The 13256-nt window shown below is 35.4% G+C and overlaps 1 protein-coding gene across 1 annotated transcript in view; it reads right to left on the minus strand.

Moving 5' to 3' along the window:
• LOC117179838 (hemicentin-1-like) overlaps window positions 1–13256 on the minus strand; it is a gene marked incomplete at its 3' end in the record, with an annotated part of 137787 nt that overhangs the window by 106294 nt on the left and 18237 nt on the right. Inside the window, exon 2 of the mRNA XM_033371989.1 lies at window positions 12121–12362. Within this exon, the coding sequence (XP_033227880.1) occupies window positions 12121–12362 (242 nt within the window). The remainder of the gene's footprint in view (window positions 1–12120; window positions 12363–13256) is intronic.

Here is a 13256-nt window from a genome sequence, read left to right on the forward strand (position 1 = left end):
TCTCATGAAGCAATTTGTCAAGGCGTTAGACAAAGATGGACAATGCTATAAGTATATATCCCTTAAATTCCCTAATGTTTCAGGCGTTAAATTGAAAGAAGGAGTCTTTGATGGACCACTGATTCGAATATTGACAAGAGATACTAATTTCGTGAGCCAAACGAGACTACGAGAATATTGTCGCGAAAATGATAAGAAACTGCAAAAACTTAGGCTGCTTGATGAATTTAAAACTTCACTTTCTAGATTCCCATCTGGATAAGTTTCCAGAAAATCTTGGTGATTTCAGCGAAGAACAAGAGGAACGTTTTCATCAAGACATAAAAGTGATGGAACAACGATATCAGGGTAGATGGGACGAGGTCATGATGGGTGAATTTTGCTGGATGTTGAAAAGGGAAACGAATGTAGGCCTTAAACGTAAGCGTAACCCTTTGCATCGTTCCTTCGAAGAAAAAAGGACACTTTATAGCAGGCAGAAAATAGACTGAAGTAGGTCTATAATCAATTTAATCATGATGAAAAGCAAGATAAAATGTAAACACGAAAGATAGTAATATATCACTTAAGTTTAAGAAAAGGAGCGACAAAAAATTTTTGAATCGAACTGTTATTCATTTGCATGCTTAAGTGACAGTTCTACATTTTAATTGATACAAACATCGTCAGGTTAATTGAAATGGGGTCAATTCTACTTGCAGTTCTAAGTTTCTTCAAATGATTAATGTGCGTCTAAAGTTTTAACCACCTGTAGTGCAATGAAATGAATTTTATTGTGTTACAACGGGAACATTTAAGTTAAGTTGTGTTGCGTTAATCAAAATTTCGTTAGGTTCTGTTAAGTTAGATTCATTTGTAGGTTAAGATCGAGTTAACCTATTAAATATAACACGCATTTAAGACTGAGAACAGTACGCTTACATAGCTACACGTGTGGTTGAATTTCATTCGGCTAGGTTAGGTTAGGTCAGGTTTTGTTAGGTTAGGATAGGTTAAACCTCTATGTAGGTTAAGCTGAAGCTGAATGAAATGCTACTGAAATCACAACGGGACAACACAATGAGTTTAATTGTGTTACGTGAAGTTAAGTTAGGCTAGGTTAGGTCAGGTTTGTTTAGGTTATGATAGGTTTGACCTCTTTGCAGGTTAAGCCCGAGCTGATTCAAATGGTACCGCAAACACAACGGGACAACACAATCAGTTTAATTGTGTTCCGTAAGGTTAGGTTAGGTTAGGCTAGGTTAGATTTATTTCTAGGTTAGGCTCGAGTTGACCCATTCGATGTAGCACACATTTGCTACTGGGAAAATATGTTTCCAGAGCTTTACGTGTAGTTCAATAAATTTCTGTTGATTCAGGTTAGGTGAGGTCAGGTTCTGTTGGGTAAAGTTATGTTAAATAAGTGGATATCAGGCAAGGGTTGATCCTTCACAGTTGTCAACACGTTTTTGAAGTGAAAATTTGCATCATTGGCAATATTTTGAAATTTCTTTGCCTCAGTGCATGATTTTTCGTCATTTTTTGAGGTTATGGCTCAACCATGACGTGATGGGTGATTTTTTATACCAAATTTGAATTCAGCGCCCCAAAATCCATAGGAATACGTGTGTCTTGTTACCAGATCCGCACACTTTCTTTGTGTGGCTGCATTATGAATTGAACATTTTATAAAGAAAATTGATAATATGGAGGATTTTATCACAACTGAGAAATTTTAATTAACAGGCGAATTTCTCACGATGAGAAATTATTCATAAATTTGTACATGAAATATGTGAAGAATATTTGAGGTTAGCAGTACGATATAAATATCATATTAATAACGATCAGTGGGGGATTAATAAAATATACCTGTCATTTTCGCAGCATCATAATTTTTAATACATGTTTTCCTTCTTAATTAACTTATTTAGACCAAATAGTGAGATCTCTATTATTAAATAGAAGCTAGATCATTTTAAACAAATAGGCGGATTTAAGTTTCCGGCATGAAAGTGTAAGGTAGTAGAAATTGTTAATGCTAAGTTTTTCTGATGTTTGTAGTGAAATTTGAGGTGAGTGGATTATGGAAGTGTGTAGAAGGGTTTGGATGTGAGAGATTAGTTTAGGGATTTTGCGATTGAAAAGGAGAGCGAGATATTTTTGATGATTGAGACAGATTTGTGTGGAAATTGAGGTTAGGTTGGTTTGAGATTTGTGATAAGTGGGGGCTGGGTTGATTGGGTTGGTAGTAGCAGTGTTGGGTAGAGATGGAGAAAGGCGAAACAGGTGCCAGACAGCGACGATGGATAGAGGCAGGGCAGGATAGAAGGCGGGAGCATTTGAATTGGATTTATGGCTAGCGGAGCGAACATCATTGCGGAAAAAACGGATTTAAAACAGGAAGTGTTTAGTACGCCGACGGTGGAGATCAAAGAAAGGAAGGCAAGGGGGAAGTACAGGAAAACTGTAGAAAAGGAGAGACTAGGAATAAAAAGCCGGAGATTGATTGAGGCTTTCATGAAAAGGAAGAGAGGGGAAAGGAAAAGAGTGAAGAGAAGGACAATATAGGTTCAAGTTTAAAATATCCAAGAATGTTAGGATCGTTACCGGAAAAGCATAGCTTTGTAGAGAATGATGGGAATAGTAAGGGGACTGAAGGAAACGGAGATTAAACTAAAGATCCGATAAAAGACTGAAAAATATTCGCAAAGTTATGATGGAAGTTTGGGATGGGGATTCATAAAGAAGAAGTGACCGAACAGTTAGAAAAGAGGATGCAGTAATTGGAACAAAAACTAGAGAAACAGACAAATAATAATAAAAAGGCAGATGAGATGCAAGGTAGGATAAAGAAAATAGAAAGCTTCAACCGGGATTGGGGGGGGGGGCGAGAGTGGGAATACGGAGAAAAATAGAAGAACGAATAGAAAAGTAATAAAATAAAGGAATAAAAAAAGGAAGGAGTGGGATTAGTACTAAAAAGAATTAATGCGAAGGTAAAGATAGAGGAAGTGAGAAGCGTAGAAGGGCTACAGCTTAAAGAGGAAAGAGTACTACTGTAAGAAAAATAGCAAAAAAGAAAAGAAAAAAGGGAAGAAGAACATGCGTTAAGTATGGGAGAATACAGATAGACGCAATATGGTAGGATTGAGATAAGGAAGGGGAAGAGATAGTAAGAAATGAGGTGCCGAAAAACTAGAAGAGGAAGGAACGGGAAATAGGAAAGTGAGAAATAATAAGAAGCAAAAAGAGAGGAAAAACGAAAGTAGGGAAGAATGAAAGAAATGTTATTGGAATATAGCAGGTTCCAAGAGAAAGGAGAGGGAGTTTATGAGAAATTTGACACAATGGGAAGTTGTAATAATGACGGCGACGTGGCTACATGAAAAGGGATGGCGAAGAGTAAGGGGACATTTACCAAGATGTTACAAATGTCAATATAAAAAAGCAAAAAGGTAGAATAAGAAGAGCAGAGAAATGGTAGGAATGGTGATGGGACTAAGGAATGAATGTGCAACAGGAAAGATGAGAAAGAGAGCAAAGAACAAAAAAAGGATTAATAGTAGCAGAGGTAATGATGGGATTGGAGAAATTGAAGGGAAAGAAGTTGGTTGAGAGCTTGGATGAATTGGGAGGGTTTACCCTAAACGGAAATACAGAGGGAGCAATATGAATACAAAGACAAAACAGGTAAAAATTGTAGAAAAGGGGGATTGGTCAAGGCACGTAGTGATGGGATATCGACATTGAAATATCAAAAATATCGATATCAGAGTCCGATATACCGATATTTACAAACCGATATATCAAAGACAATATCGATATTTTGTCATAATTTCGATATCGATATCTCATAACTGTTCTTTTACCTGACAGAATTCGCTTTCAGTTAAATATTGAGTGAAAAATCAAACAAAAACTGAATCCAAGTAAATGTTAGTAGACATTATATTTGAATTAATTATTTATCTTTGTGTATTTCCCAATCTGTATTATGCGAATACTTGTATGTACAGTGAAACACTTCAATAGCCCTCCCTTCTATAGCCATTCCGAGAATTGACGCCGCGCCGTAGGTAGGTATAACAGGAACTGCGCGGGGGTCGCAGGGTCTGCCGTTGTCACTCAGGCGAGCAGCCAGGCGTAAACAAACAAAAGCGGAAAAACAAAAATGAAGTTAGTAAATTGAGGAACAGAAGTGGATGAGATGAGAATTGTAAAGAGAGAAAACGTAGGTCAGAAAGAAATTAAAAAACTGGAGAAAAGGAAAGGGCAGTAGGGAAGAATATAGGAGAAAAAAGAAAGAGTACACTGCGTTGTGTGATTAAAAGGAAGAGGAAGAGAATAAAAGGTTTGAGGAAGAGGCGGAGAAGGCTAGGACGGAAGAATAGATATGTATAGTCTTAAAAAAAGAAATAAAAAGAAAAAAGAGTAAACCAAATATTAAAATGGTAGAATGGAAAAAATATTGTTTGCATTCGATAGGAGGAGTAGAGAGAAATGTTAGGAAGGAAGGACAATCGGGTGAGAAGATAAAGTGAAAAGGTTAAAGACTATTGGAGTGTGACGCTGATTTCAGCACTGTATAAAGTATATGTAAATGTTTCTTCGGATACATTAAAGAAAGAAGTTGAGGGAAATAAAAGAGCCGTAGAATCAGACAGGGTTTAGAAAAGGAATAGGAGTGATGGACAACATAAGTGTTCTAAACTATCCAGTAAATAAGAGGACTAAAAGGGAGAAAGGGGCAATGATAGCAATGTCCGTGGACTTAATGCGGTGTTTGACATATTAGACCGAGGCAAAACAGGGAAAGTTATAACGAAAAGGAAAGAAAAAATGAGGGGAAAAAGTTGGGCAGGAGTTAGGATAGGGAAAAGAGATACGAATAAAATTACAAGAGATAAAAGAGTTTAAATATTAAAGATATATATTGCAAACGAACGGATATTATAGAGCTCATATAAGAGAAAGGATAGAAAGGCAGCAGGAATAATTAAACAAATATGGGGAATAGGAAAAAGAAGGTTAAAAAAAACTTGGAGTAGGAGAATGTGGTTATTTGTTACGCTGGCATGGCCGGTATTACGTTATGCAGCAGAGGTATGGGGATTAAAGAAAGGGAAGATATTAAGAGTTTACAATAAAGGCATGTCAGGTGGACACGTGGGGTAAACTGAAAGACGCCAGGATATATAGTGAGAGAAGAAGCGCAAAGGGATAAATCAAGTATCAGAGCGGGAAAGAGGGCATGCAAATTTGAGACGAAGCTGTGGGAGAGAAAGTGAGCGAATTTAGCGAGAAAGGGTTTGATGGAGGTAGAAGAGAGGGAGGGAGATAGAATGAATGAGATAGAAAGAAGAAAAGAGAGAGTTCTTTAATGCTAGAGACAGAAGCCGGGACTGGAGTAAACTGAAGAATAAAAAAAGAGAGAGGGAAAAACAATTAATAAAAAGATGTGGGATGAATGAGGAATCAAAATACAGTAAATGCTATAAAATAATAAAAAAGTAAGGAGTACTAAATTATTGAGAGAAAGGATGAGGAGAGAGAATGTGGACCAAAATAGAAAGATTAAGATTGGGAAACAAGGTAAGGGATGGGATATTTCGGGACAAAGGAGAAAACAGAAAGTGCAGAATATGTGAATGAGGCGAGGAAAGATGAGAGCATTATGGGAATGATGTCGGAGAGGGATAAAGATAAAGGAAGCTGAAAAGAGAATGTGGCTAAGATTCTAAGCCTTACAAAAGCAAAATTAGGTATGTCCTTGATCGATAAGGGGTAGACGTGAAAAATGATTTTATAATTAGTGGTAGTTTCTATTTTTTAATTTTTTAGGGTATACACAATCTTTAAATAGAGGTAATTTGTGGAAATTTTCAAATAACGAAAAGCAATGCTCATTTTGGTTTTTAATGACAAGTAATTTTATACCTGTAACGTATTTGTATATTTTTTCCCCAGGTCGCTAGAGAGGTTCAAAAAGTGTGATAACTTTGGCGTCACTCTTTCCTCACAAAATCGTAGATGATATTGTCCGAATTAACTAAAGATCCTTTCGCCAAAACATTGGGGATTATTAATTGAGATATTTACTGTAATCCTCAAGTTATCAGTTTGATGATATCGTGGCGTTCGTATTGAGTTTGTATTTATTTTATTCTAGAGGTCTTTCTCATTTCCAAAATTTTATGAACATTCTTTTCTATTTTGGTAACATCCGAATTTCAGTCAATACTTTCTGTTTGTAATTATTTTGATGCGAAATGAACATGCCCAGAGAAAGTTTTAAATTGTTTTCAAACCAGCAAAACTTTGAAAATTTAAGTGCAATTTTTGAATTTTAAACGTTACCGATAATTACTGGTGTTACATATAAAAATGGAAAAGAAACAAGCGAAATTATTTTTACTGTTTCAACGAAATAAAACCCATATAAACTCACGGTTATGGAAGAATCTAAGAACTTAAAAGAACCTAATGACCGCGTAGTCGATGAAGTTTTTTATTTATTCAAGGATTACACAGGCCGACAAATTTTAGATCCAGAGACCAAACCCAATGTTTTCGAAGGATTTTGATGCGCTGAATTCGAATTTGAGCTCAAAATTTCTCCTGTACGTCAGGTTTTCAAGATATCCTAACCTGAAAGTGCAAAACTACTTGGATTTATTAGGATATCTTTATTTTTCACCAAAATATTGTAATTTGTAATTTTTTATTTTAGCGTTTTAATCCATTAACGCTGAGGTGTTCAGATTTATACAACGCATTCTCTATTGCTGAGGTTACGATATTTTTTCTTCAAAATATTATCTCAGGGGTTTTCGAGGGTGCCCTTTAAATTGCCGGTGTCAATTTTTTGTTATAACCCCTAGAAGATCCAATATGGCGGTCACAATTTAGGTCTTTAAAAAAGAACAAAGGATCCCGCACAAAATACCAACAAGAAAGCGTGCAGCCGTTTGGAACCAAACTTCGCACATTGACACAACAAAAGAAGACGGACTGCGCGGAATGCTACTGCACACTCTGTGTGCATTCTAATTTTTAAATTTGCTGTATGTGCGCGCCGTTCTACGGCGCAGACAATCTTCGATCCCAAGCTGGCTTACTGAGCTAGCGACGCTTTTATGACGTGTTATGAGCAGGTGATGAAATTCGTTTTTTTGCTACAAATATTTCCGTGTTAGCGATCACGTTTGAGTGTCGGGCTAACGGTTAGATGCGTGAATAATAAAATTCTTTTTGTATTAGAAATCTGTCTAGCGGTTACATTTTGTGTCGATCGTGATTTTTCTATATAGTGAGTTTTAGAATTTCCACGTTACTGTTCATTATAAGAAAAAAAATGAGTTCAAGCACTTCTTGCGCTAAGAAAGTTAATACGTTTTGTCACGTTTGATCAAGGTATAAAACGGAGAAATACCGTCTATCAATTAAGGATTCGATAAATACGTCATACTTCAACTGTTATGCGACTTCATTGAAAAATTTGGATAAACCGTGGGTACCAAACTCAATTTGTCATGCTTGTAGATGCGATTTCTCAAATTGGGAAGATGAAAGTACCAAGACTCAGACTGTTATTCAACTACCTGTTTGGCGTGAGCCCAACGATCATGATACTGATTGTTAATTTTTCTTATGCAAAACAGGAGGTTTTTCTAAAAAGTATTTGGAGAAGATCGTTTACCCTGATGTAAGAAATGTTACACCAGCCAAGATTGGTATTAGAAATCACTCTGAAAACAAACGTAACCGATCAACTCACCAATCAATGGATACTGACGATCCTAATGCAACTGAAGATTCTTCTTGGGAAGAATCAGATATTGAAAGTCCTAAATTTTTTGACCAAGACTGATTAGACGATTTTATACGTGATCTTGATCTACCAAAAGATAAAGCTGAGCTTTACGCTTCGAGAATCAAAGAGAGGAAACTATTTATACCTGGCACTACAGTACTGTTTACAGAAATAGAGAAGCTAAAATTCCAGTAGGTCACTCAACTACACTGAAAGAATCTTATGATACTTTCCAATTACTCCTGATAAAAATAAAATACAATGTCCATCACTGGGTTATTTGTGGTGAATTCAAAATCATAAATATTATAATAGGCTTACAATCAGGAAACATTAAATACCCTTGTTTTCTTTGCCTTTGGGACAGTCGTGTAAAAGATGAACATTGGATAACGGAGAAATGGCCAGACAGATTAGAGTGGACAGTTGGTCAGTGTAATGTTGTTTATGAAAGTCTTGTTGACAGAAATAAAGTATTATTGCCACTACTCCATATAAAATTAGGGTTAATGAAGCAATTTGTGAAAGCCCTAAACACCGAAGAAGAATGTTTCAATTATATCAGATCTACATTTCCGCATTTAAGTGATGCCAAAGTTAAGGAAGGTATTCTTGTTGGGCCTGATATAAGAGAACATATCAAAGATGATGACTTTATCAAAACCATGGCATCTATTGAAAAGGATGCATTGTTGAGTTTCAAAGATGTTGTACAGAAATTTTTAGATAACAATCGAGATCCAAAGTTTAGAACTATTGTATCTAGTATGTTAAAGAATTTAAAAAGATTAGGTTGTTTGATGAGTATGAAATTACATTTTCTTAAATCTCATTTGGATTATTTCCCAGAAAATGTTGGAGCATTCAGTAAAGAAATGGGCGAACGCTTCCATCAAGACTTTCACCAAAAAGAGTAACATCATCAAGGTCGATGCAATGTAAGAATTATGGCCGACTATTGCTGGTCTTTACAAAGATATGATAATGACCCTATTAGTCATAAACGAAAGTCTCTTCAACGATCGTTTGACATGAAGTGCGAACATTTCTATAAGAAAACAAACAATTAGTTTCACCTTCATTCGACATACAATCGTAAGTCTTGCTTTGACTGGCTGGACGATTCAAAGTCTTGCCTTGACTGACTGGGCGATTCAAAGTCTTGCCTTCACTGGCTGGGCGATACAAAGTCTTGCCTTTATTGGCTAAGCAATTCAAAGTCTTTGCTAGATTGGCTGGGCAATCTAAAGTCTTTCCTTGATCGGATGGGCAATCTAAGGTCTTGCCTTAATTGGCTGGAAAATATTAAGTACTTTCTTGCTTAGCTGGACTATCCCAAGTCTTGTCTTAGTAAGCTGGAAAATCCTAAGTGAATTTACAATATTAAATTAATCATAATAGTAAATTTTTTTTAAAGCCCTAACTGTTTTCCATATTCGCTCTTCTAGGAGTTATAACAAAAAACTGAGGCAATCGAAAAGGAATCCCCGAAAACCCCTCAGATGTCATTTTCAAGGGACAATTGCATATCATCTCGGCGATAATGGATTAATACGCTAAATTGAAAAATTTCATTTCAAGGTGGACCCACTTGTAGTTTGCAATTCAATTATTTCACGAAATGTAAACGACTAAATTCGCTGCTCCCAGGGTTAGGTGGGTTAGCCTGGTTATGATTTGGTAGGGGGTGATTTCTGGGTTTAGGTAAATTAGGAGATAGCTAGGTTAACCCACTTGTGGCATGGAACTTCATTCTTCCAAGAGAAATATGCGACTAAACTTATTGTTCCCAGAGTCAGGTGGGTTAGCATGCTTGTGGCTTGTTAGGGGTGGTTTATACACCTAGGAAACGGCTTCCGTAGAAATTAAAAGATATGGGTTCCATATTTTTTATTGTTATATCAAAGTGGAAAGTTTGGTTCCAAACGAATGTACGCTTTTTTGTTGGTATTTTGTGTGGGATCCTTTGTTATTTTTTAAAGCCCTAAATTGTGGCCGCCATATTGGATCTTCTAGGGGTAGTAACAAAAAACTGACACCTGTAATAGAAAGGGCACCCTCGAAAACCCCTGAGATAATATTTTGAAGAAAAAATATCGTACCGTCAGCGTTAATGGGTTAAAACGCTAAAATAAAAAATTGCAAATTACATTTTTTTGGTGCAAAATGAAGATATCCTAATAAATCTAAGTAGGTTTTAAAGGGGAAGATTAGTACTTTCAAATTCCATATTAGCTTTTGTGGTAGACGTTTTTCTTGTACAGTTACATAACCTCAAAAACAGCTGAAAAACGCGTTTTTTGCACACTTAGGTATGGATATCTTGAAAACCTGATATACAGGAGCAATTTTAATTTCGGATTCGGATTCAGCGCATCAAAATCCTTCGGAAATGTTTAATCTGCTTTCTGGCTTTGACTTTTGTCAAAATTTGTCGGCCTGTGTTATTTTAAAGAAAAATCATTTAGTAAAGCATTGAGTTAAATTTTTATTTATAATTTTAGGAATAAAAGTTAAAAGGTTAATAGTGCAATTTTTCGAAAGTGTATTATATATTAAAAATTCAAAATTATCTGCACTTCAATTCAAATATACGAATAAAGTTTATAATTCAAGATCATTTGTACAATTAATAATGGTTGATATTTGTAAATTTATAAGTCCCTAATATAATTGTTAGAATCAAAGAGTGACTTAGAGAAACATGCTGCATCTGTGAACAGGAACGTGGGAGTATTTACTAAAAATGAAAAGCAGAATATCAAAACAAACCATCTAAGTTACAATTTAAAGACGAGAAATATCACGTGGCTTCAAAAAACCAAATGAGTAAAAGGCACCAGTTCTGAATACTAATGTATAGCTAGAAACAATGGTGGACAATTTACAACCATAGCCGAATTTTCTTACGTCCCAACCATGGGCCAACATTGTAAAAGTTCGTCCGAGATACCAAATCGATAATTATCTATTAGCTTTAATTTGCCATCCATTGGCCCAATATACGCTACCAAAATTGAGTCATCTGCGAGCCAGTTCGGCCCAAAGTTGGCCCAAGAGTCAACCCAAACCTAGTAGCGCTTGTGGGAACAATTTTCAGGAAATAAAGTCGGTTTATAGTAATTATTTTAGTATTTCGGTCAACGTTTGAAAAAGCTGCCCCAAAATTAAGTCGAAACAATATTATCATAAATAAAAAAGTGTCCCCATTCTGGCTACAAAGGTATAACTACAAATTTCGGGTATAAATTCGCACAATGATGCAAATTTTTTATTCGCCTAATAAAGAGCCAAATTAGATAAAGATCATCCAAGAAAGATAATCTCTAAATATGACCTGACTCTATTTGCCCGCCATCGGTCTAACATACAATCCGATATACATGCTGTTTTTATTTTTGATGAACAAGCTTTTTCTCAAATAATTTTAATTTTAATAAAACTCTATCAAATAAAAGTGAAATGAATCTCCAAAAGAATAAAATTAACCCTTGATCCTTAGAACTTAATAATAATTGCAACATTTACCTACAATTGAAGGTAAAGCAAAAATATATATATATAACTTGTTTAATAGATTTTATTAGTTAAATGTTTATAGTCGCATGAACTTCCAGGGGCATTAGGGACTGTACTGTAGGGTCAATTATGAACTGTGTGGTATCTGTGGGGTAGTGTACCAAGGAACAGAAGCGAAGGTTTCAGAAAAGCACGTCCAGCCTCGCTTCCTGCTTTAGGAATCAAATCCGCGCCAGCGTGGCTGCCAAGGCTGCAGTGATGGAACATAGGACAATCACTATACCATCTGAGCCACGATGACTCCCTTTGTTTAATAGACAATTTTAGCTTAAACAATTTTTCGTAGAGCACGCTTCAAAAATCCAACAGAAATGATTTTCGTCCTGCTTTCATAGATATGATGAATTATTTTTTTGTAACGCTCATTTTGAAGTGAATTGTACGTAGTGAACATTCTTAAAACATTTTAACGGATAAAACATGAAATTTTAAAAATAACGCAAATGGTAAACTTGAAAAGTTGGGTTCGACTTTCACTTAGCAAAGTAAGCAGGAGCAATCAGTTTGGAAAAAAATATTCGTTATAATAAGGACCACCCTCTCTTACAGTTCAGAATTTAAAAAGCAATTCCAAGGACAAATGCTTTCTATAGTTGTGCATCTTTACATTATATATAATGTAATCAATTTTAGTTTTCATTGGTACTTTTTATATTCAGTGATTATCGAAATAATGGGTATTTGATCGAAAAAAAATTATTTTTGCCGATGCGTCTGTTCTTAAAAGAGCAACAATTATTACTTACAACTTTGTCATGAAGCATAGATATTCTACAATCAAGAGTGACGTTCGCCCCGGCTTGAACCGTGATGTTTTTACTCTCTCCCTCGAAATGAGGACCCCAGCGATGATCATGATAGTGCTGGTGTTTATTGAGTGTGTTGTGAGAGTCAAATATATAATTTAACATTGGTGAGTCCGTTGGCATTGATCTTTTTGGTGTTTGCGTCCCTTTGGTCAAAATTTGTTCAGTCGTTGATGACAAATCTGTAACAAAGAAGGCAAAAATCATCAAACTAACTTTACAACGTTTATAAGAAAAAGCAAGTGTATAAATCATTTACGACTAATTTCAGTAATTTAAGTATAAAATGCAATGTAGACAGTCTGAGAAAAAACAGGACTTTTAGTAGTAATCAATAACTTTCAAGACAATGAATATCACGTCAGTTTTATTACAATTTTTTCTCATAAATCATAATATTTTGTAATGAATTGATGAGTTCTAAAACTTTTTTCATTTCTAGAAAGTGCATGGTGATATGCTGTAAAATACAGGGTATACTTATCGCTTTACATTATTATTACTTTCTAGCAGAATCTAGCGTAAAAAATAAACAAGAAGAAAAGATCAGAGAAGGAGTTCACGTAGCCGGAAGGATGGACACCATTTCGTACCAGAGCGAAGCATTGCAACATTTTTGTAAAGAGCTTTCCGACCATTGTGGTCACCGAAAATATCGCTATACAATACTTTCTTGTTTTCTGAAGCGGTGCTTTCTATTTTCTCGCATCGCGTAATACGAATGAAATATCGCTCTTGTGGTACGAAACGAGAGAAGAAATGATGTCGGAATAAGAAAGTGAGTGATACTTTATTTTCTTTATTGTTCAAGAGACTGTCCACTTTTCAGAAACAGATTTAAAACGCAGTAGAATATTCGCTCTTGTATGATTTGTTGAATTTACAAAAAGTATAAGATTGCTCAATTTCACAGAGCATTAAAATATCTTCTACTTATTCGATCGAGTAAAATCAAAGAAAGTTTCAATGCACAATGGAATTGTGGAGTTTCATTTATTCTTCTTGAAATTCAAAATTTGCTTGCACTCACGCACGGATTTCTTTTAAATGTTCAACAAATGATACGTTACCAATTT

This window comes from Belonocnema kinseyi, chromosome 1 (assembly GCF_010883055.1).
Source record: "Belonocnema kinseyi isolate 2016_QV_RU_SX_M_011 chromosome 1, B_treatae_v1, whole genome shotgun sequence".
NCBI classification, from domain to species: Eukaryota; Metazoa; Arthropoda; class Insecta; order Hymenoptera; family Cynipidae; genus Belonocnema; species Belonocnema kinseyi.